Source organism: Kogia breviceps, chromosome 3 (genome assembly GCF_026419965.1).
Source record: "Kogia breviceps isolate mKogBre1 chromosome 3, mKogBre1 haplotype 1, whole genome shotgun sequence".
Lineage (NCBI taxonomy): Eukaryota > Metazoa > Chordata > Mammalia > Artiodactyla > Physeteridae > Kogia > Kogia breviceps.
The window spans coordinates 76,525,111-76,547,352 of NC_081312.1; the positions used below are offsets into that span (position 1 = coordinate 76,525,111).

At 52.5% G+C, this 22,242-nt stretch overlaps 3 protein-coding genes across 22 annotated transcripts; 2 read left to right on the forward strand and 1 right to left on the reverse strand.

The window, feature by feature from the left end:
- Positions 1-856: 856 nt before the first annotated feature.
- TPPP2 (tubulin polymerization promoting protein family member 2) lies at positions 857-9,527 on the reverse strand. 6 transcript variants are annotated; one of them, XM_067028868.1, is made up of 6 exons: positions 9,299-9,527; positions 7,959-8,643; positions 7,420-7,661; positions 7,017-7,170; positions 6,059-6,196; positions 857-1,622 (listed from the first exon to the last, which is right to left on the reverse strand). In XM_067028868.1, the coding sequence occupies exons 3-6, from the start codon at positions 7,590-7,592 to the stop codon at positions 1,401-1,403; spliced, it is 687 nt and encodes a 228-aa protein (XP_066884969.1). In that variant the 5' UTR covers positions 7,593-7,661; positions 7,959-8,643; positions 9,299-9,527; the 3' UTR covers positions 857-1,400. The 6 variants fall into 6 exon arrangements, with proteins under 6 accessions (XP_066884969.1, XP_066884970.1, XP_066884968.1 ...); XM_067028869.1 differs by having other exon boundaries at positions 7,420-7,598; positions 7,959-9,527; XM_067028867.1 differs by having other exon boundaries at positions 7,959-9,527.
- RNASE13 (ribonuclease A family member 13 (inactive)) lies at positions 3,776-4,589 on the forward strand. Its single transcript, XM_059057454.2, has one exon. The coding sequence runs from the start codon at positions 3,776-3,778 to the stop codon at positions 4,235-4,237; it is 462 nt and encodes a 153-aa protein (XP_058913437.1). The 3' UTR covers positions 4,238-4,589.
- Positions 9,528-11,737: 2,210 nt separating the features above from the next.
- Positions 11,738-20,640, forward strand: NDRG2 (NDRG family member 2). 15 transcript variants are annotated; one of them, XM_067028872.1, is made up of 18 exons: positions 11,891-11,966; positions 13,402-13,464; positions 13,601-13,667; positions 14,388-14,468; positions 14,810-14,851; positions 15,240-15,345; positions 15,577-15,697; positions 15,880-15,942; positions 16,903-16,963; positions 17,166-17,252; positions 17,446-17,502; positions 17,678-17,781; positions 18,237-18,281; positions 18,577-18,628; positions 18,869-18,916; positions 19,169-19,204; positions 19,358-19,409; positions 19,653-20,640. In XM_067028872.1, the coding sequence occupies exons 4-18, from the start codon at positions 14,394-14,396 to the stop codon at positions 19,817-19,819; spliced, it is 1,116 nt and encodes a 371-aa protein (XP_066884973.1). In that variant the 5' UTR covers positions 11,891-11,966; positions 13,402-13,464; positions 13,601-13,667; positions 14,388-14,393; the 3' UTR covers positions 19,820-20,640. The 15 variants fall into 15 exon arrangements, with proteins under 15 accessions (XP_058913398.1, XP_058913403.1, XP_066884976.1 ...); XM_059057420.2 differs by lacking the exon at positions 13,402-13,464 and having other exon boundaries at positions 11,746-11,966; XM_067028875.1 differs by lacking the exon at positions 13,402-13,464 and having other exon boundaries at positions 11,881-11,966; positions 14,303-14,468.
- The last annotated feature ends 1,602 nt before the right edge of the window (positions 20,641-22,242 follow it).

Here is a 22,242-nt window from a genome sequence, read left to right on the forward strand (position 1 = left end):
GCTCCGCAACGGGAGAGGCCACAACAGTGAGAGGCCTGCGTACTGCAAAAAAAAAAAAAAAAAAAAAAGTAATCAACGTGGGGCATGACTAATAGAAAGCTTGGTGAAGATGAATTTAAGTCAGGTGTTAAAGAGGGCTCTAGATTGGTAGAGTGGGGATGTGGGGAGGTCACTTGGCTCATCTGGGGAATATAAGACTTTACAGGGCTTCCCTGGTGGCACAGTGGTTAAGAATCCACCTGCCGGGCTTCCCTGGTGGCGCAGTGGTTGGGAGTCCGCCTGCGGATGCAGGGGACACGGGTTCGTGCCCCAGTCCGGGAAGATCCCACGTGCCGCGGAGCAGCTGGGCCTGTGAGCCGTGGCCACTGGGCCTGCGTGTCCGGAGCCTGTGCTCCGCAAAGGGAGAGGCCACAACAGTGAGAGGTCCGCATACCACCAAAAAAAAAAAAAAAAAAAAAGAATCCACCTGCCAATGCAGGGGACACAGGTTTGAGCCCTGGTCTGGGAAGATCCCACATGCCATGGAGCAACTAAGTCCGTGAACCACAACTACTGAGCCTGCGCTCTAGAGCCCACGAGCCACAACTACTGAGCCCACGTGCCACAACTACTGAAGCCCACACACCTAGAGCCCGTGCTCTGCAATAAGAGAAGCCCCCACAATGAGAAGCCCGTGCACCGCAAGGAAGGGTAGTCCCCACTCACCAAAACTAGAGAAAGCCCATGCGCAGCAACAAAGACCCAACGCAGTCAAAAATAAATAAATAAAATAAATTTTTTTTTAAAAAAGGCGGCTTTGCAGATGTTAAGTGAGTTGGGGAAAAAAGTGAGTTGGTATAAGACCTGGGAGACCATATCCAGTTTTCCATTTATATATTGTTTAATGGCTAAAAGTCACCTCCATATTGACCATCTCATTTTCTTGCAGCCTCATGAGGTAAGGAAGCCTTCCATTTTATAGAAGAGGAAACAGAAGCTCAGTAGGTTATCTGAGATCAAGTCCTAAACTCTTTCCTTTACTAAGTGCTGTTCCGTCTCTGTAACACTGTGTGCACAGGTGAGGGGTGGTGGGTGGGTAGGAATGAAGAAAGAAGAAGACAAAGGGCATGAAAAGCCCCTTTCTCTTCCAAGGGAAGCTGCAGCCTTGAGCAAATAAGGAAGAGGTGGCACATTCTGAGGCTGGGGCCACAAAGTGCTAGCTTCCTCAAAACAAAGACTTGAGTCAGCCAGGCTCAGACACCGCCCTGCATGGATTCCCACCAGCCTGAAGGATACAGATGAGCCACCTGCCTGTGTGGGCTTTATCCTCACTTACTTGGCTGTGCACACTTCCCTGGGGAGGTGCTCCAAGCAGACGCTTCTTAAACAGGACGTCCGGGCTGATCTTCACATGAGCTGGCTCAGCGGAACTGACGGGGGTGAGAGCGGGAGGAGAGAGCAGCATGCTGGGTAGAGGAGATAACGTGAGCCAGAGGTGGGGTGGGCACCAGTGGGGGAAGCAGGCAGAGATGGAGATGCAGTTGGAGACATGGTGGCAGCCAGGTCATGGAGGTCTTCTGTCCTATGAGGTGTAGAGTCCTCCTGGAGTTGGAGAGGGTGTGGTGTCCAGGAGAGGGGAAAGCCTGAGCAGCAGAAGAAATAAGAATGGAAGAGACTGGTTCGGGAAAAGTTTTAGTTAAGATTGTCAGGGCTGGGACTTCGCCGGTGGTCCAGTGGTTAAGACTCCGTGCTCCCAGTGCAGCAGGCCTGGGTTCAATCCCTGGTCAGGGAACTAGATCCCGCGTGCCGCAACTAAGAGACGCATGCCACAACGAAGATCGCATACGCCGCAACTAAGACCTGGTGCAGCCAAACAAACAAATAAATAAATAAATATTTTTAAATAATTAATAATTTAAAAAAAGATTGTCAGAGCTGCGTGACTGATGGACTCATGCTCGGATTGAGTTCTCATCATGTGCCAGGCCCTGGGCTAAGAGCTCTTGATATACATCTTAATGAATCCTAAGACTGCCACGAGGTACAGAATATTATCCTCATTAACTGATGGAGAAACTGAAGCTTATACAGGTTTAGTGAACTTAGACTGATGGTGTACAGCCTGGAAGCAGTAGAACCAGGATGCAATTCCTGGTCTGTTTTACTAAAAAGCTTTGCTCTTAACCGCCATGCAGTACCGCCTCCAAACAGGTGGGATTAAGGAGGGGGGGGGGCGTCGAGGACCACTCTCAGATTTCTTGCATAAGTAACTGAGGAGAGGGACAAGGCACAAGGGAAAGCGAGCTGGGGAAGGATGGGTTCAGTTTTGGACTCTGCTTTGTGCTGTCAGAAGGAGCAAGTTTAAGGGGGCTGTGAACCAGGAACACCCATGCGTCTCTCTCATGCGCCCCCCACCCTTCCTGAACTACACACTGGCCTTGGGACACTCAGCGTTCTCTGTTTTGACTCCCTTCTCCCGCTCTCCAGGGAGAGAATGGTAAGCTGTCCTAAGCCCACAACCTGGACAACAGGTGTGTGGAAGAAAGGCTGAGAGGCCTGTGGGCATCAAGGACTGTGGCTGGCAGGCTCTAGGGAGCTGGCTCTTTGGTTCTGATGAAGGGGCAGGTGTTGACGAAAAAGAGTTAGGAAAAAAAAAAAGAGTTAGGCCCTTTTTTCCAACATGACAAACTACAGCAAGAATCTGATCTGCTGGACACAGGCGGTCCACACCCCCTCAAGTCCAGGCTATGCTGTCTAATCCCACCTGACAAATTTGAGGCTTCAGGGTCAGCATGCATAGATTTCCAGGAGTGCTGTGACTCTGAGAGGGCCTGAGGTTACAGGTGAGAGTGTCAGTGTGATCACGATTGGAGTGAAGTTGATGGTGGGGATGGTGGCGGGGTCCACACCGAGGTCTTTGATTCTCAGCCCAGCACTCAGGCAGGAGGCCCTTGTGTACCTGGCCTCCGGGCATCTAGTAAGTGGGATGAGAGAGCAGAATACCCTCTGTTCTCTGAGGGTCAGGAATAAGCAGCACTTTGTTCCTCAGGAACATGACGGTGCTTTCCTTGTCACCTTTCCACAGGAGCATGGCCTATGAACCAGAGAAGACATCAAAGGAAACCCAAGAACTTCGGGACTTCTCGCAAGGAGGCTGGAACTAAGTGTTCTGATGACACCAGAGAGGAGGAGACCAGAAAGCAATGTCTCTTTCCTCCCCCTCATCCACCCCCTTCAGCACAGGGGCTCCTCAAACCCAGAGGACACTCTTTCCTCCCAGACTGGTCTTCATCCAGAAACCTTTCTAGCCTCTTCTTACCTTTGGGCTGTCCTTGGCCTCAGGAAGGAAGAATCCCACCCCTGCCCTGCTGCCTTCCAGCTCCTGTCCTTCCACTTCACTCAGAGAAGTGTAGCTGAGCCTGTCCCTTCTGGACCCTCTGCATTTTTACCAGAAGGACTAACTGGGCCAGGGATAAAGGGGAAGTGTCTCTCACCCAAGGACCATTTGGACCTCGTATTTCGTAAGTGTTACAGCTCCCGGACTGGGTGAGGCTGAGACCCTAAGGTAGACCAAGCTAGAGGTGGCTGACCAGATGGGTGACCTTAGGCAAATGTCTCCTCTCTCTGAGGCATGAGGACTTGGGCCGGATGATCTCTGAAGGACAGTCCAGCTTTGAGGGCATAGGGGAAGGCACATGGGGAAGTCTGGGGGCACACTGGAAGCTCTGGGAAGGGGCAGACAGCCACTCGAGACCCACCTCTGCTTCCAACCACCTTAACTCTGCCAGCAGGAAGAATGGCACCACCTGTGGTCCAGCTCCTGTTCCTCCAGCTTGTTCTAGGGCCAGCTTTGGTCGAAAACATCCAGCTACAGCTTGCCATCAAGAACTTCCGTACCTTACATATCGACTATCCCAAGGTTAACTACGCAAAGGGTTTCCGGGGCTACTGTAACGGTCTGATGACCTATGTACGGGGCAGACAACAAAGCTGGTATTGCCCAAAGATCCATTATGTCTTACATGCCCCACGGACAGCCATCAGGAAGTTCTGCAAGTACAGCGAGAGCTTCTGTGAGAATTACAACGAATATTGTACAGTCACCCAGGACTCCTTCCCCCTCACAATCTGCTCCCTGAGCTCCAAGCAGCCACCCACCAGTTGCCACTACACCAGCACCCTAACCAACCAAAGGCTGTATCTGCTCTGCTCCCAAAAGTATGATGCTGAACCGATAGATATCATTGGTCTCTACTAGGGATGGGAGGTGTTAAGTCTGAACTAGCCCCCCTACTGCCGCTACAGACCAGCCTGTCCCCACTCCTGAAGCTCTGATCCCTGGTACAAGGCTTCCTTCCTGGCTTCAAAGGTAGGTAGGATCCCCTCCCAAGAGACCAGGGAGATAGGAAATGTGTCCAGAGCTTTGGTCACCATGCAAAGTTGTACTGTCTTCTAGGCTCTTTCTAACTTGTTTATCTTCCCCCATCACTCCTGCCACCACCCTCCCTCTCCCACAGACAGTTTCACCCACCCAAGAAGCTGACTGTGCCCAGTTGGCAGTGACTGTCCATCTACTGGGCCAGATCCTGTATCGTGGCTGGAGGCCCAGAGCCTCAGCTCACACCATGGTACCAGTTCCGAGTCTCAAATTCCCATCCCTGCCTGCCACCCTTCCCTCCTCAGTCTTCCCTATTTCCCTTATGATTCCCTCTACTCACTCACCCACACGGTAGGTATCTCTAGCTATAGGGACCTACCTGAGAGTCTTAGACTCATATTAGCTTCATTTCTCCAGGCCACGCCCCCTCCCCCGAGCTCTCAGTCTGCTCCTCTCTATGGAATCACTGATTTCCTCTTCATGTAACCTGTCCTTTCTGTCCTCCTTCCACCATGGAGCCCAGTGCAGTCTCTCCCCTACACACCCAACCTCTTTAGTCACCCTTTATTCTTCTCTGACCTCTTTTCCTTCCATCCGTCTCAGCTTGGTTCACTGGAGTTCCAAGTTATCTTCTCCGACCTATTCCCCCCAGATTCCTGCATCCTTTTACTTCCCAACCTCCTCCTAACATCCCCCAAACTCCAGAATCTGCCTCTGACAAGGCAGGGGTGAAGTGGGCCCAGCTGTAGTCACAGAAGGTTTTAAAACCATATCTGAATTATGTAAGATATAACCATTGGATGAAACTGGGTGAAGGGTACATGGGACCTGTCTGTACTTTTTGCATCTGCCTGTGAATCACTGCAAAATAAAAAGATAAAAAAACACATCTGAATTAGTTCTGATTTCATTCCTTTTTCCTCAATGCACCAGAACTCCTACTCTCAGAGTCCTGGAGGCCACCCACCTCTGGCTATCTTCCTGGGCTACCCTTGGCAGTCAGTAGGATCTTCCATTCCATGTCTACCATGATGGAGGTGGGGTGGGGGTACAACTCAGTTCCAGGCTGGGTGTTGAAAATGGATTCTCCCTCCCCGTCAGCTCTAGAATAAACTCATAACAGGAGTTAGGCTAAGTAGATCTTTGGCCCACCCTCTCTGGTTTCTATTTCTCCCCCAACAAAACATGGATTGCAACAGATGAGAAAGGTGGAGGGACTGGGAAGGGTCTAGGTGCTAATACCTGGGTCCTACTAGCTCCAATCAGGAATTTCTACTCCCCTTTGGCAGGTCGAAGGGGATGGATATCAGTATTATGTGAACACAAGTAGCAAATACTTTTGCCTTCACATCTAGCTTCTCTCTTATCTCCAAATATATTCCTCAGCCGTGTTCTTAGAAGCAGCTGTTGAAGGGGATGCCACCTAATGGCGGGGAGGCCAAGTAGAGTAAAGGGTGTGGTGCTGAGAACCCCCATCCTTGGGTTTCTCAGCTCCTCTCTCTGTCTCTGCACCAAGGGGCCCTTCTTCCCTCACCCTGGTGGAAGACAGAGCCCATGAGCTGCTGCACACACAGATGTTTATTGTCCCCCAAGCTCCCCGGTGTTAAAGATGCAGGGTCGAGGGCCGGCAGGCTAAGATGAGGCTACTCCCTAGTTGCTGTCCTTCTTATCATAGGTGCCAGCACCCTTGTAGCCACTCACGTAGCCGGAGCTGTCAGTCATGTCCTCCCGTCCCGCGATGCCTTTGCCCTTGCCACTCTGGTCAAAGCGCTCCTTGTGGGTACCCGTGTACTTGCTGGTGTCCGTCAGCCGGCTCACCCCTCCCACCGTCGTTGCTTTCTGCAAGCCAGAGGAGGAGGCGTCTGAGCCCTCTCCCTTCCCCTCCCTTCTCTAGAGATGGCCTTCTAGTAGTTTGACTAGTTCTCAAAGCTCTTGTTCAACCCTTGGCATGGTCCTGCTTGCTTAGGGCCCAGGTGCAGCTGTAGGCAGGAGCTATAATAAGAACCATGCACTTGTGAGGAAGAAATCTGGTGTATGGGAATGAGTGTGGTGGGGTGTGTGTGTGTGTGTGTGTGTGTGTGTGTGTGTGTGTGTGTGTGTATTTTTCTGCTTCCAGAGGAGCTATTTTGACTAGGCTGCAGCCAGAGGACTTCAACCCCAGACCTAAAACACAAAGTCTGTCCTGTTGGGAAGGCCCTATTTGAAACCTAGAATAGGAAGAGCTTTTAGTAGAGAGGGGACAAGTAGGGAACAGAGGGCGGGTGAGAGGGAGGAAGTCAGATATTCCACCTTACATAAGAGCAGGAAGAGGAGTGTGGATCAGGTACCAAGTCGTCTGCACTCAGTGTCCCCCAAAAGCCACCAGGCCCTAGTTGCCTGGCCCATATCCTGGACGCTTGGGAATGAGTCTAAATTTTACTATTAAAATAGCTGTGGACCTTGGGTAAGTCATTTCCTCTCACAGTTTCCTCACCTCTGAAATGGCTTGATGATCTCTAAAGTCTGTTTCAATACCAACAGTGCCCAGAGGCCTTCTGCCCTATCTCCCTGCAGTGCTGCTATTGGCAGGGGTTAGGGACATCGGCAAGGAGGAAGGGACACAGGAGCAGCAGGGACTCAGGGAAGTAGGGTCAGGGGTCAGGAATGAAGACTCACTCACAGTAACACCGGTGGTAGCTGGGTCCTTGCCCTCCATGAGTCTATAAATGTTCTCCAGGGCTTCATCTGGGCTTTTCCCCTTGAACTGCTTCTGGCCCAGTTCTTTCATTGCTTCTTGGAACTGTTGGAAAGTGATGGTTCGGGCATTCTTGGTCCTGATCAGTCAGACAGAAATCCAGGAACTCAGGAACATGAACTCATCACCTTCCAAGGTCCAACCCTCCCCTTACTCAGACAGGGCCTCTACACACTGAGTGCCCTGAGGACAGGGACTAGCACAGTGCCAGGCACCCAGTAGGTGCTCAGGAGACACATTACAAATGTTCCACCACAGAAACCCTCCCACAGCCCACCACCTTGTTAGTTCTACTCACCACCCCCCGCTCCCGTCTCTGGTCCCTTACTTGACTTTGCTGAACACGATGTCCACGTCAGTGGAGGTGACCCTCTTGTTATCCATGATGCCACAGTCTTTGCACAGCTTGGAGAAGTTCTTGTTGTTCATTTCAGTGCCACTGCTTGACGATTCTCCAAAGACAGCAAACCGCTGGAATATTCTTTCTGCTTCTGATGCCATGGTCAACTGGAGGTGGGGGAGGACAGTATGGGGGGAGACTCGGGGGTGAGGGAGGAGGGGAAGGGAGAACTGAGGAGTAATAATGATGAAAGTTAAAGTAAAATCAGAATCAGCAACAGGAACAAACCCCCTTTTTCCTCTCCCTCCCTCCCCCCTTCCCTCTGATTCCCATCTGACCTACTGTTCCCAGTACGAGGGATAAGTGTGTGCAGATCTGTGGGAGCCGGCTGGCTGGGGAGGCTGTGTGGTAGTGGGAAGACTGGGGAGAAGAGGGAAGCTTCTATGACCTCAGCAGTGTTTGTGTGACATCATTTTCAGCCCTTGTTACAGCCCTAATCTTTGGGAGTGGGGTTCTTAGGTCCCTACCTTGCATGCTGCATTGAGCACGTTGCCAACCTCCTGATCTCTGCAGGTGATCAAGCTTCCCTCATGGTTTCAGCCCCGCTTGACCCAGTCCTCTGGGTCTTGATCAAATTGCCTTATGCTCTGTCCCTCAACAAAAGCTGAGGAGAGCTCAGGGAAGGAGTTAATGGAAACAGGTTGACATCAGTCCAACATTGTCCTTTTTTCTATTCTCCAGGCCCAGGTTCATGACCAACATGGAGAATCCCGCTGGCTTTGGCAGACCAGGTGTAATAGGAGCTTTAAATGGCTTCCAAAGTTGGGCCCCACGTGGAAAGAGCACGGGCCTTGGAGGGTCACACGTCTGGGTGGGTCAGAGTGAGGTTGGGCCTCAGACCTTAGAAAATTTTCTGTGCAGGTCAAGGATGTTCCTTTTTTGTTTGTTTGTTTTGTTTGTTTTTTATTTGGGGCTGTGCAGTGTGGCTTGTGGGAACTTAGTTCCCCGACCAGGGATTGAACCTGGCCCCAGCAGTGAAGGCACTGAGTAACCACTGGACTGCCAGGGAATTCCAACACCCCCCCTTTTTTTTAAAGTAATGCTATAATTTTATTCAGTTTTTTCTAAAGTGTTGTTTCTTCTTTCAGAAGGGGTTTCTCTTTGGCCTTTTCTCTGGCTGGAAACCATACAGATGAATGAACTTCAGGGCCCCTAAAAGAGACCAACTAGGTTGGTGACATTCCTCTTCTTCCCATCTAATCAGTCACCAATTCCTGTAATTTCCCTTGTCTTACAAATCCACTCCTTTCTTTCCATTGCTATTCCTCCCACACTTTATTCAAGTCCCTGTCATCTCATATCTAGTTGATTATCCTGACTTCTAAATGACCTCTTTTCCTAAGTTAAATGCTTCACCCCTATCCACCCCATAATCCATCTCTTTTAAACACCCCATCAGATTAATTTTCACAGAACAATTATTTATCCATTGCTCCTACTCAAGAACACTCTATGGATCTTCAAACCTTTCTGAAAGGCCAAACCTTTTTGCCTGTCATTCAAGGACCTTCACACTTGGCTCCAATCTACCTTACCAAACATCACCCACCTGCATCAACATTACTCTTCACCTGGGGCCATAATGGTCTAATCATTATATGCTTCAGAAGCTACCTGAAGCCTAGTGGAGAGAGAATAACCTTGGAGTGGAATGAATCTGGGGATTTCAGTCTTAGATAAGTCATCTACTAGCTGAGCGGCCTTGGGCAAGTCACTAAACATCTCTGAGCTTTAATTTCTTCATCTGTATAGTGAGGACAATATTACTTACTTTATATAGTATTAGGGGATAATATATGGGAATTACCTTGCACATAGTAGGTACTATTCAATTCATCAAAGTCACTTGTGTATTTCTGTCCCCAAACTTTCCTTCATGATCTCTCTCTGCCTGGATAGAATGCCCCTCCTTACCATTCAAGTACTCCATTGTTGTACTCTTCATAGGGTTTACCCTAGGAACAAAACCCTTTTCCTGGGACTTCCCTAGTGGCACAGTGGTTAAGAATCCGCTTGCCATTGCAGGGGACACAGGTTCGAGCCTTGGTCTGGGAAAATCCCACATGCCGCAGAGCAGCTAAACCCTTGCGCCACAACTACTGAGCCTGTGCTCTGGTGCCTGTGAGCCACAACTACTGAGCTCGCGTGCCTAGAACCCATGCTCCACAATGAGAAGCCACCACAATGAGAAGCCCGCACACCGCAACAAAGAGCAGCCCCCACTCGCCACAACTAGAGAAAGCCCGTGCACAGCAACAAAGACCCAACTCAGCCAAAAATAAATAAGTAAAAAATAAATTCATAAAAAAAGCCCAAAATGAAACAGCTTGAGCACTAGTTGCTTTAAAAGAAAACCAACCCTTTTCCTCCTCTGAATTATACTAAGATAATGGTTCCTAGCCTGTGGGCTGCAGCCTCCTGGGGCAAGGGTTTCTGAGTTATTGCAAGGACCTCTGCAATCTGTATGTACACAGAAGACTGGTCGTTGAGTAAATAATAAGCTCTGCACATGTAGGTGCATAGATGCATAGATGTTGCGATTATCAGAAGACTGAACAAATTTATTTGAAAGTATTGCTGAATTCATGGTTTGTCCCCGTTGGGATTCTAAAACCATCATTTGGAAATGGAAATCTCTGATCTCCCACGTGAAAAGAATGGGAAACTATTGCTATAGGACTTATTGTCTAAACAATTAATTTATATATACATCACTTCTTAATTTTTTCTATCTTTATACCTTCACTCAACTACTGGATCCTACACTCTAGAGAGGGTATGAGTAGACCTCACCCTTCTTTGAATTCCATCTATACAGTGACTTGCATGGAGCAGGTACTTAAAACTGTGGCTTACTGGAGGGTATAGTTTGAAGCTGCTTCTGGCCCAAGAGAGGAAATTAGAGCCAGAAAGTATTCTTGTTGGGCCACTGACACTGGGCCAGGCTGAGACCTGCCCTGACAAGGAGGAACCCCATCTCAGATCAGAAGCAGCCTCGTTACTACCTGCGGCAGGCTGAGACCCCAAGCCTAGGAAGCAAACAGATCCCAGTGGAAATTTCCCAACTCCTGTCTGCCCTACGCCCCTGCGTCGGCCCCTTATCAGGTTCCCCCTGAGTCATCCTGACCCAGAGACGAATTTAGATGCTGGAACCTCCAGGTCCTTCCCTCCCCCACTCCAAGTAAGACTACTTTAGACACATCAGAGGAGGCTGCCGACAGAAGCTCTCACCCTAGGCTCTCTTTCTCCCCCAGTTGCAGTCAGGCTGGGGAAATCTCTCTTCTGTCTTAGGCATCTTTATCTATCTATCCCAATTCCAGCAGGCTTTTCCTTGTCCGGGAGGGTGTTAAAATGACATCCAGAGGGGAGAGGGGACTGGGAGAGGAGCCAGGGTGCCCAGCTTCTGTGCCAGTTTCTGGGTAAATAGTTATGAACGGAGTGGGGGAAGGGAATGGAGGAAAACTTGGGTGCTCCAAATTGGGGGATCTAGGGAGATCCTTTAGATGTGGGGCTGCTGAAAGCTGGGCTTGATCCTGACCGGTTCTACTCTGGGTCACCTCCTCCATCTTGGGCCCTCCTTTCCAATAGACCCTGCCAAGTGGGGATGAAAGGGGCATTGATGTTCCTTGGATGGGATTGGGTCGTGAGTGGTGAGGGTGGTGGTGGTGGGCAGTTCCCAGGCAGGAGGGGGCAGGCAATTTGGGGGTCTTGGGGGGGAGCAGTCTGAGCTGGTGTTGCAGTTGGCAGCTCCAGTTCCATTGGCCATTGTTCCCAACTGGCCTAGCGCCCAGCCCCCGAAATGGCAACTCGGGAGCCAGGCTGAAGGAGGATAGGGTGGGGACCTCAGTGGGGGAGGGGGCCTGGAAGGGGTGCAGGTGGGGAGAAATTCAATCTGGTGTCCTTTTGTCTAACACAACTTTGAGTCTCTTTAGCCACATAACGATCCCCTTCTGGGTGTATTTCCTTTTAGGGGCACAGGGAGGGTGCATATAAGTGGGGGGAGGGCAGGACGAGTGAGGGGTCCAGGACGTCAAACCCACCCAGGCCCTGAGAGACGCAGCAGTGCCTGAGAAACCAGCGCTTGGGCAATGCGATTCCGCCGGGCCGAGCTGGCCTCACCGTCCTTCTCTGGGCCAGACTAGAAGGGGTTAGCACTGAAGCCACAGGGTCTCTTGGGTCCCAGCCCAGGACACTGCGTCCTCCCCAAGCCCCCACTCCACCTCCACAGAGTTAACTCCACCCCTGCGCCTGTTTACCCAAGAGTCAGAACCCCTGGGGGTCCCTGGCCCCTCCTCCGCCTCCCCTTAGGGCCTTGACCCGGGAGTCCCCGTTGGCCATCCTCTCTCCCCCCTCCCGCGATCTCCCTCTATTTATAGCGGCCCCCCGCACTCCCCGTCCCCCCTCCCCGCCTTGTTTTCCAACTCCTCAGGGAGCGGCCGGAGAGCAGGCGTCGGGACCCTGCGGAGAGAGAGGAGGTACCAAGGGCCCTGGGAGCCCCGGAGCTGGAACTCCTGCGCCCTCGACGCTCCCACCTCCAGCCCCTACCGCCCAGTCCGCGCAGGCACACCTTCCCCTCCCAGCGGGCGAGACCCCCGCCTCCTCAGCAGCGATCCTCCCTTAACCTAGTATTCTGTTTCCGGGCGGGTGGAGTCAAATTCGTGGGATGCCAGCGCCCTGGATTCGCCTCCCTTTTACCCGTCCCCACCTCGGAGTCTGGGGTGAAGTAAGGAGCCTGAGTGCGACAGGCAGAGCCAGGTCACGGGCGGGGGCAGTGCTGCGGGCGGGCGTGGGGATCCCCCGCGGGACTAAGGGATCCCCGCGTACCCCACAGCCGCCCCGTTGCGGGTAGCCGGGGCCGGAGCCTGGAAGCACCCAGCAGTTTGCTTTCCTTAGCGCTCCCTTTGGGCCCCCAGCAGAGCCCCTCCCAGAGCGGCAGGCAGCCTGGGGCGGGGGGAAGGGGGGCGTGTTTACAGGGGGTCTGGGGCGGATCTGCGGGGATCCGGCGGCCCGTGGGCGGGCGAGGGCGGGCCGGGGGCGGGTCTGTGGGGAGCCCGAGCCGGGGCGGGCCAGGGAGTCAAAGGCAAGTGAAGGTGGAAGCGGCCGCGGCGGCAGCAGGTAGGGGGAAGGGCGGGCGAGAGGCCGCGGGGCCTGGATGGCGCCGGCGGGGCCAGTGGGGGATGGGGGGCGGTTTGCTCCCGATCCCTCGGAGTTGACGGCTCGCGGGAAGGGGCCCGCCGGGAGGGCCGCTGGGCCGCCGCGCACAAAGGCGGAGGCTCCGCGGGCTGCAGGGCGTGTTTGGGGCGTGCGCGAGGTTGTGTTCGGGGTCCAGGGCGCCCCGCGCCAGCCGTGCGAGCGTGTCAGTCCACACGCGGACGCGCAGCGAAGGGACTCGTAGGGACAGGTCCCGGGGGCTGGGCCCAGTCAAGTCCCTTCTGTCCTACTCATCCCTTCCCAGCCGGCGCTCGGCCTTTGCAGGTCGTCGGGGCAGGCTGGGAAGAGATTGTGGGACCTCCCCTCACTCCCCGCTCCCCCACCCCTTCTCCACTCGCGGGACCCACACCGAGACTGGGTGGAGGAGAGAAGCGAAGGCACGAGGCTTAAAAAAAAAAAATTTTTTTTTAATAGTGGAGAGAAACAGTCGTGCTCTGCTACCCCATCTCACTAGAGAGCTGTCAAAAATCTTGGGGATCCCCTAGTCCCCACTTGTAGTATGCAAATGAGAAATTGATGGCAAGAGTAGTGACAGGCTGAGCCAAGGTCACACTGATAGCAGCAGAACCTCGGACTAGAATCCAGAGTTTCTGACACAAGCCATGCTCTTTCCACCACATCAGCACTTCCTTCTCTCCTCTCCCCGCCCCCCGCCCCCCCACGCCTGGACTGATACCTGCTCTCTGTGTTGCTCCGCAGACCCCTCCAGCCTGTACTGATTCTAGTTGAAGCCTAGAGAAGACTTGTTCACTGGACTCGGGGGTACAAATTGGGGAGGGTTAGTGACCTGGCAAGGGTTGGTGACCCAGGTAGTCCAGGTCTTGGCTTAGGCTTTCTGTCCCTAAAAGACCCAGGGTCTGTCTCCCATGTCATTCACCTCATTGCCTTGTTTTTTCAGACCCCAGAGCCAGGAGGAGTGAGAACTCTGACCCTTAACCCCACTGCATCCATCCAATAGGAGCCCAGTAAGTGACCCCACCCCCAGGCTGCTGGCCCTTTACTGTGCTGGTCTGCACAGGTGCTCTGCTCCTTGCCCCCATCCCAAAGATTGAATATATGCTAATTTATTCACAGTCAGGAGGAAGAGTCTTGAGAGGAAGGGAGGCACTGAGTCAGTTGGACACAGATGTCCCTTGTCCTTCTTTTCTTGTTTACCCCTCCACGTCTTGGTCATGTTACTCAGGTCATTTTTAGCCCCTTCCCCTTTGTGCTGCTGACCTTGGGGCTTTAGTTGAAGGTCGCAGTCCACGGTGAACTCTCATTACCCATCCTTAGTATCTTTAGAGTACCCAGTCACTGAGCCATGAGTTTCACCCCCTACCTAACTAGGAGTGTGGGGTGGCCCCTAAATATAGCCTGGGACACCCGAGCTGCACTGCTGCCCCACCCTGGTATTTCCATCCAGGACAGGGGAGAGGGGTCCAGAGGTGTGTGGGTGTTGAGGGGTGTTGGGGATGGCCAGGCTAAAAGGAAGTGGTGTCCTGAGCCCTCCTCCACAAGCCCTCCTCCTGCCAGGATCTGGAGCTGGGGGCAGGAAAGGCTCTCTCTGTGTCCCGGAGTAGTCCTCAGCTCCTGGGGCCCTCTGCACCCTATTCTCCAGGGCTGAGAGAGGAAGCCAGCTGTTCGAGGAGGTGCGGGGGTATGGAGCCAGCCTCCCCAGTCTCTGTGTTTCCTCACCCTGCCAGGCCACCATGGCGGAGCTGCAGGAGGTGCAGATCACGGAGGAGAAGCCGCTGTTGCCGGGGCAGACACCTGAGGTGGCCAAGGTTATCAGAGACCCTCTGACTCCCAGGCCCGAATTCCAGACCTTCAGGCATCCCCCTCACTCCTTACCTTCCCAAATTCATGATCTCCGTCTAACCATACCCCTGCTTTCTCCATGTCTACCCGCGTTTCTCTCCCCATACACCACAATTGAGAGTCCAGGCTTCTGTCCTGTAACTATGCTAACCTTCATCCTCTCCGTGTCTCTCTTTGTCAATCTCTTTCTGTCTTTGGTCTCTGTTCGTCTCTTTACCTACCTTTCTTTATCTGTATCTGTCTCTCCATCTGACTCTGCGTGGCTGTGTGTTTCTGTGTGTATCTGTCTGTGTGTGTCTTTCTCCAGGAGGCTGAGTTAGCTGCCCGAATCCTCCTGGACCAGGGACAGGTAACAGCTTGGGGCAGCTGCAGGTGGGAGGAGGGGCTGTCCTCTCCCCAGGAAGGAAAAGGCCGCTACCTGGCTCTCCCCTCTCTGCTTCCTCTCCTTCTATTCCAGTCCTTTCCTGTCCCCATCTCTCCCCTTTCGTTCCTTCTCCTCCCTTCTCAGAGTTCCCTGATGCTCTGCGATCTTTCATTATTCTTTTCCACCCTCAAAATCATCTTCCAGTGTCATTTTTACCTAAACTGAATTCTTGCCGATCCTGTTTCTATTTTTTGGTTCCCGTCTCCTCTCTTTGCCCCTCTCCCCTCAACTCCCTGACTTCTGAGGAGGTTCCTCTCCTGCCTCTTTTCCTCTTAGCCTAACTCCTACCTGATGGTGACCTGTTTTCCTGCAGACTCACTCTGTGGAGACACCTTATGGCTCCGTCACTTTTACTGTCTATGGCACACCCAAACCCAAACGCCCAGCGATACTCACCTACCACGATGTGGGACTCAACTGTAAGGACCTGCACTCCCCCTCCCATTTCTTTCTGGGAAGAGGCTGCGGGGAAGGGTAAAACCCCGGTCAGTGTGAGGGGAAGGGTCAGTATGGGAAGGGAGCCATGTGGCATGTCAAGGAAAAGTTCTCTCCTAGCCTGACTGTGGCATGAAAGAAAGAGGGTGGGTTCTAACTTGGGGACATTTTTCCCTGTCTAATTCTACTGTTGGGGTGATGGGGATTCTCTTTAGATAAATCCTGCTTCCAGCCGCTGTTTCAATTTGCGGATATGCAGGAAATCATTCAGAACTTCATGCGGGTTCATGTGGACGCCCCTGGAATGGAAGAGGGGGCTCCTGTGTTCCCTTTGGGGTGAGAATTAGCTCCTTCCCTCCTCATCAGACTGTGAGGCACATGGCAGGTATGGAGAAGATTGGACCGGGGAAGAAGGAAGGGAGGGCGAGTGGTGATTCTGGGAGAGGAAGAGTAGGACACTTGAGGTGGGGGCCGTAAGGGCAGGTTGCTATTTTCCTCAACATTCCTTTCTTCCCCAGATATCAGTACCCATCTCTGGACCAGCTTGCGGACATGATCCCTTGCATCCTGCAGTACTTAAAGTGAGAGGCCTGGGGACCCCTCCAAGCCAGAGTTCTCTTTCCAGCACAAGGTGGCCCTTAGAACTCCTGTGTCCACCATGGCTCCTGGGCGAGTTCTGTCTGGACTAGAAGTATCCTCCCTTCTCCACGCTCCAGTCTGACTGTCCAGAGGAAGTGGGTGGGTGTGGAAAACTGACTTGAGTCAGCAGAGTAGCCCTAAGGGATAGAGGAGAAGAAAAGGAAGCTGTGTGCTTGGTCCTGCCTCAGGCTGAGGAGGGGCTTCTCTGATCTGGAAGCTAGAGAAGAAAGAGGAGGGGGTGACACAATCCCTGAGGAACCAGACAGACCTGTCTTTCCCTCCCACCCCCTCTGCCTCCTCCAGACACACACCTGGTGCCCTGGGCACCCTGTGTGTGGGGGGAGTGGGAGAAGGAAAAGAAAGCCAGGCAAGGCCTCCTTGATGTGCATTTAGTGCTGATGACTCCGGGCTCTGTCTTTGGCTTGGCTTTTCCTGGGCACCAGGGCCCTGGGCAGCTCTGATTCACCCTTTGGCTCTCTTTCTCCCCATTCTTCCTGTTGTTCACTAAAGTTGTACCTTTTTTTTTTAACATCTTGCTTCAAGTTCCCTTCTTCCCAGTTCCGCTAGAGGAACCAGGAACTAAAACAGAACAAGTTGAACTAGCTTCTGAAAGTTGAGAATGGATAAACAGCTACATAGGAAACAGTGTCTGGTTGGTTGGCGAACAGGTGTTTCTTTTCAAGACACTCACTCTCCTGGAGGGAGCTGGGGGAAGACTTCAGGGACTGACGCTGACCACCAGTGTCCATTTTTAGCTCCTTGGCACCTTCTTTTTCAGCATCCCCCAAAGGAAGGTCCCTTTCTGTCCTTTGTGCCCATGGCCTTGGGAAGGAGGGTGAGGAGTTTGGAGAGTCAAAGTTTTGGACACCAGGACCCATGAGACCTACATTTCCCTTTCACAGTTTCTCCACAATAATTGGAGTCGGTGTTGGAGCTGGGGCCTACGTCCTGTCCCGATATGCTGTAAGAAATGAAAAACCCCAGATGAGGGAAAGGCAGGTCCAAGGCCCAGGCAGAGTTTTGTTTACTAGTGTGTGTTTAGGGGGAGGACGTGGGTAAGAGGGTGGGGAGACAGGCCCCGTGCAGCCTGGGGTGGATGGAGCTCACTGGGGAGGGGGTAAGGCCATGTATACCTCTGATTTCCATTCCTTCTACCGCCCCACAGCTTACCCACCCAGATACTGTCGAGGGTCTTGTCCTCATCAACATCGATCCCAATGCCAAGGGCTGGATGGATTGGGCAGCCCACAAGGTTTGGAGGGGCCTGTGTGCTGAGATCTAGGGCGGGCTTCCCCCATTTGGGTCCATTCAGGCTCTAACAACATAACTGATTGGCCTGTGAGCTTCAAGGAGGGAGGATGGAGCAGGAAAGAAGCCGTGTCACTTTGCCTAGGTCTCTTCTCCACCTAATGTTCTGAGCTTTCTTACCTGCCCTTTCCATGTAGCTAACAGGCCTCACCTCTTCCATTCCGGAGATGATCCTTGGACATCTTTTCAGCCAGGTAAGTGGTTGTGGAAGTTGGAAGAAGTAGAGGGGACAAGCAGGGACTGGAATTCTTGAGGTGACTTCCTTACTTGGGATAGGATCTGGGGAGGGAAGAGGGCTTGCCTCTTCGCATCCAGTAACTGTTGACTTCCCTTCCCAGCCCTAATTATTCTCCCTCTTCTTTCCTTCAGGAAGAGCTGTCTGGAAATTCTGAGTTGATACAAAAGTATAGAAATATCATTACACATGCCCCCAACCTGGAGAACGTTGAACTGTATTGGAACAGCTACAACAAGTGAGTGGGCATGTAAGAGAAATGTAGAAGCAGTAACAGGGGTCATGGGAGGCACAGAGAAGGGGAGGGGAGACTGGGAAGTAGGCCGTGCAAGGCAGGCAGGATTCGGTGGGCAGCTGGGGCAGCTGCAGGACAGACCCAAGGGGGAGAATTATGAGGAGCCGGCCCCCTCTCTCCTGTTACTTCCTTAGATTTCTGGATTCGCAGAAGTTAGATGATCTCGTGTCCTTCATCCCCTTCACTGCCCTCTGACCTGGGACCTTGGGCACAAATGACCATAGCGCTCATGCTTGAGGCCTGTCTGCCACCTTCTCCTTCAGTTCCCACCTGTAATCACCAATATTTGACTCTAATTTTGGGGAAGAAGATAACTTCCTCACGGGGGAGCTGGCTTATGTCTGGATGGATAGCACTACTTGCCTAAAATTCCTACTCTTCTTTTGCACCCTCTTTAGTCGCCGAGACCTGAACTTTGAGCGTGGAAGCGATATCACCCTCAAGTAAGACTTTAAGCTTTGCCTCTCTCCCTGGATCTTCCCTAGGTGCTTCCATCCTTTAGAAGGAGAGTCTTTTGCCAGGGAATTTTCTTGTCACCCGCCCCCCCCCCCCGCCCCCATCCTATTTAGCAAATCACGACCCTCTAGGTCTTACCACTTTGAACCCTGTTAGTGGGGTCAGTGAGGTTCAGAAGGCTGTTTCCTCTTGGAGCCAACATCTTCCATCTGCTCTTCTGGGAGAAGACGGGGGAGGGAGTGCCAGGGGCTCACCGCCTACTCCCCGACACTATGCCTCTAGGTGCCCTGTGATGCTGGTGGTAGGAGACCAAGCACCCCATGAAGATGCAGTGGTCAGTAGGGAATCTTGGGGTGGGTGAGGGAGGGTGGCAGTCAGAGGGCTGTCTTGTCAAGAGGCAAGCTCTGTTTGGGACAGGGAGAGCAACTTTGGGGCATAAGAGTTTGAGTCCTGGTAAGAAGGAAATGGGTAGGGGGCTGATAAGAAAGAAACTGGGTCTGGGTCCCTGGGTCCCTTGGTTGGGAGGGGCCACAGGGAGTGTGACCTCATTCATTCAGCCTCTTCCTTACTCCAGGTGGAATGTAACTCAAAACTGGACCCCACCCAGACTTCTTTCCTCAAGGTCCGTAACCGTACTCCACACCCAGCCTGACTCCTGGCCCCCTGTCCAGAGCCATAGATCCTCTCTAGATTCAGCTGCTAGGCTTCCAGGGTCCTACATGGGAGCAAGTGTGTGGGTGGAGTTAAAAAAAATTAAAAACACCCTGAAGGCCTGGAGTGGGGAACCTGGGGAACAGAGACCCTCTTCTACCTCTTGGCATGGCTTTTTATTTATGTGTGTATCACTTTTCCTGGATGGCTCTCTCCTGAACAGATGGCTGACTCCGGAGGTCAGCCCCAGCTGACTCAGGTGAGTACCCCTGCCATCTGTGGGGTGGGATATTAGTGGCCCTGAACTATACCCCTTGCCACACACCCCATCTCTAACATACCACGGCCGTGAGCTCTAGCTCAGCTTCTAACCTCCCCTCGCTGTCTCCCTCTCCTCGTTTTACTTTTACAGCCAGGCAAGCTGACCGAGGCCTTCAAGTACTTCCTGCAAGGCATGGGCTATAGTGAGTATGTGGGTCAGAGGCTGTCATGAGGACAAGGGGTGTTGGCACAGGAGGAGGGAGGGGCACTGAGGGGAGCAACCCATTTAGGCTAATTCCTGGATTTACCACCGTCTGCCAAATCAAGTTCATTGACCCCCTGGCCCCATTTGTAACTCTCATCTCCAGCCAAGCACCCCACTCTGAGTTCCCCTCTCCTCTTCCCCTCTCCTCTCTGACTGCCTGCTTCTCCTCCTGTCTCCACAGTGGCCTCGTCCTGCATGACTCGCCTGTCCCGGTCTCGCACAGCCTCCCTGACCAGTGCTGCATCCCTGGATGGCAACCGATCCCGCTCTCGCACCCTGTCCCAGAGCAGCGAGTCTGGGCCTCTCCCTTCAGGGCCCCCAGGGCACACCATGGAGGTCTCCTGTTGAATGACCCTTGTTGCCCTGATGTGGGACCCAGCCCTCATCTCCCCCAGCACTAACCTGGGAGGTGCGTAGGGCACTGGGCCAGAGTGAGCGAGGGAAGCGGGGCAGATTGTGTGAGGAGAGGAACTTGATCTTTGATTGCTACCCTAACCTTGACCTCTAACCTGTGATTCCCCTCAGCTCCTGAGAGAGATGTCCTAATATCTCTTAGGGACCCAGACCCCTAAATGACCCCCCTCCATCATGGTGTTAAGGCAGAGAAGGCACGTATCCCCTCTTCCCACTCTGGGTGTCTGTAGCTAAGGGATAAGAGGTGGTTGTTGTTGTCCGTGGCGCCTCCTCCAGACTCCGCCTCCTTATGCCATATTGCAGGAGTCGGGGGCTCGGGGCTGGGGCACCACTCACCAAACCTGATATGGCTTCTCGTGAACCCTTCAGACTGCTGAAGGGTATGGGCCTCAATGAATGTGGGTCAGGAGAACTGCTTGTGGGTTAGTGGTCCTCAGGATGTGACAGAAACATTCAGTGTGGAAATGGAAGCTGGAATGGGAAGTGGTGGACAGTGAACAAGTGTGACAAAAGGATTGGAGCTGGGCAATAGGAAGGGGGCTGGGGCCATTGGCTGCTCTAACTTTGGTAGCTGTCTAGACAGTGTGTGTCTAGAGTGGGAGTGGGGGAGGGAGCCAAGCTGGGCAGGGTTGCTTGGGGCTTGGCATCGCGGTGGGAAGGGCTGCCTCGGGGTTCTGACCACAGTGCGTTATGTGTGGGGGTCGCCCTCCTGTCTCCCACAACTTCTGCTGTAACAATAAACTGTAGAGGAATCCAAGTTCCATTATTCTTCTTTGTCTGAGTATGCCTGCCTCATGCCCCTTTCCTGCCCTCTCCCTGCCCTGCTCTCACATTCTCTTCTCAAAGTGACAGAAACCATGGGAGAGGGCTTATATAGCATAGACACACCACAAAATGTGACCTCATAGTTACTGGTCCCTATTCCAATAGAATGGCATTGTCCTCGATATTGATAGTATTTTCAAGTTTGGGGTGGGAGGAGCTACTCAGATCTTAGGATACTTCATATCTGTGGAATGGACCATTGAGAAATGCCACAGGATTTCAGAGACGTCACCAACATCGTGATCTTAAGGAAGCGTAGAAAGCTGACTGAAGTGTTCAAGGACATCTTGTTACTAATTTTCTGGCAGGATCCTCCCTAGGGTCACCTAGCTTCCATTTTAGATGGTTCCATACAATCAGTAGACCAGCCCTCACGCAGTTGCTAGAGGGGTTGGGTTGCTCATAGTTGATCTCGATAGGAAGACTTCAGGAGAGTCACAGCAAAAAAGAAGACTTCCTCTCAGAAATCTCTCCTTTGAATCAGGGAGTTAATTAGACTATGTTTGTGATTCTCTGAGAAGCTTTTCAAGTATGAACAATCATCAAGAGGACTTCAGATATTTTGTGGCTGATGCAGGCTGATTCTTGGGCTCTTTGGGCACAAGAAGTAAAACTGAGGGCTTCCCTGGTGGCGCAGTGGTTAAGAATCTTCCTGCCAGGGGCTTCCCTGGTGGCGCAGTGGTTGAGAATCCGCCTGCCGATGCAGGGGTCACGGGTTCGTGCCCTGGTCCGGGAAGATCCCACATGCCGCGGAGCAACTAAGCCCGTGAGCCATGGCCGCTGAGCCTGCGCGTCCGGAGCCTGTGCTCCGCAACAGGAGAGGCCACAGCAGTGAGAGGCCCGCATACAGCAAAAAAAAAAAAAAAAAAAAAAAAGAATCTTCCTGCCAATGCAGGGAACGTGGGTTTGAGCCTTGGTCTGGGAAGATCCCACGTGCCACAGAGCAACTAAGCCCGTGCGCCACAACTACTGAGCCTGCCCTCTAGAGCCCATGAACCACAACTACTGAGCCCACGTGCCACAACTACTGAAGCTTGCGTGCCTAGAGCCCATGCTCTACAACAAGAGAAGCCACCGCAATGAGAAGGCTGTGCACCACAATGAAGAGTAGCCCCCGCTCGCCGCAACTAGAGAAAGCCCGTGCACAGCAACGAACACCCAACACAGCCAAAAATAAATAAAAATGAAGATAAACTTAAAAAAATAATAATGACGTAAAAATGAGGAGGAACCATATAGCATTATTGGCAAGAGGATTGTGGATAGACTATTACAAGGTCATTTGCCAGATTACCTTATAGAAACCCCACAGGCAATTACAGTTTCCTCAGTGGAACTGAGCTGAGGACTAATGCAGCTTGGTGTCTGGTGCCAATACACTGGCATAAAAGTGGAGCATGGAATATGTTCTTGAATCTTGAGCTTTTCCTCACTCTTACAGGACCAAGTCTATCTATCTATCTATCTATCTATATTTATTTATTTATGCTTTGCTGTACGCGGGCCTCTCACTGCTGTGGCCTCTACCGTTG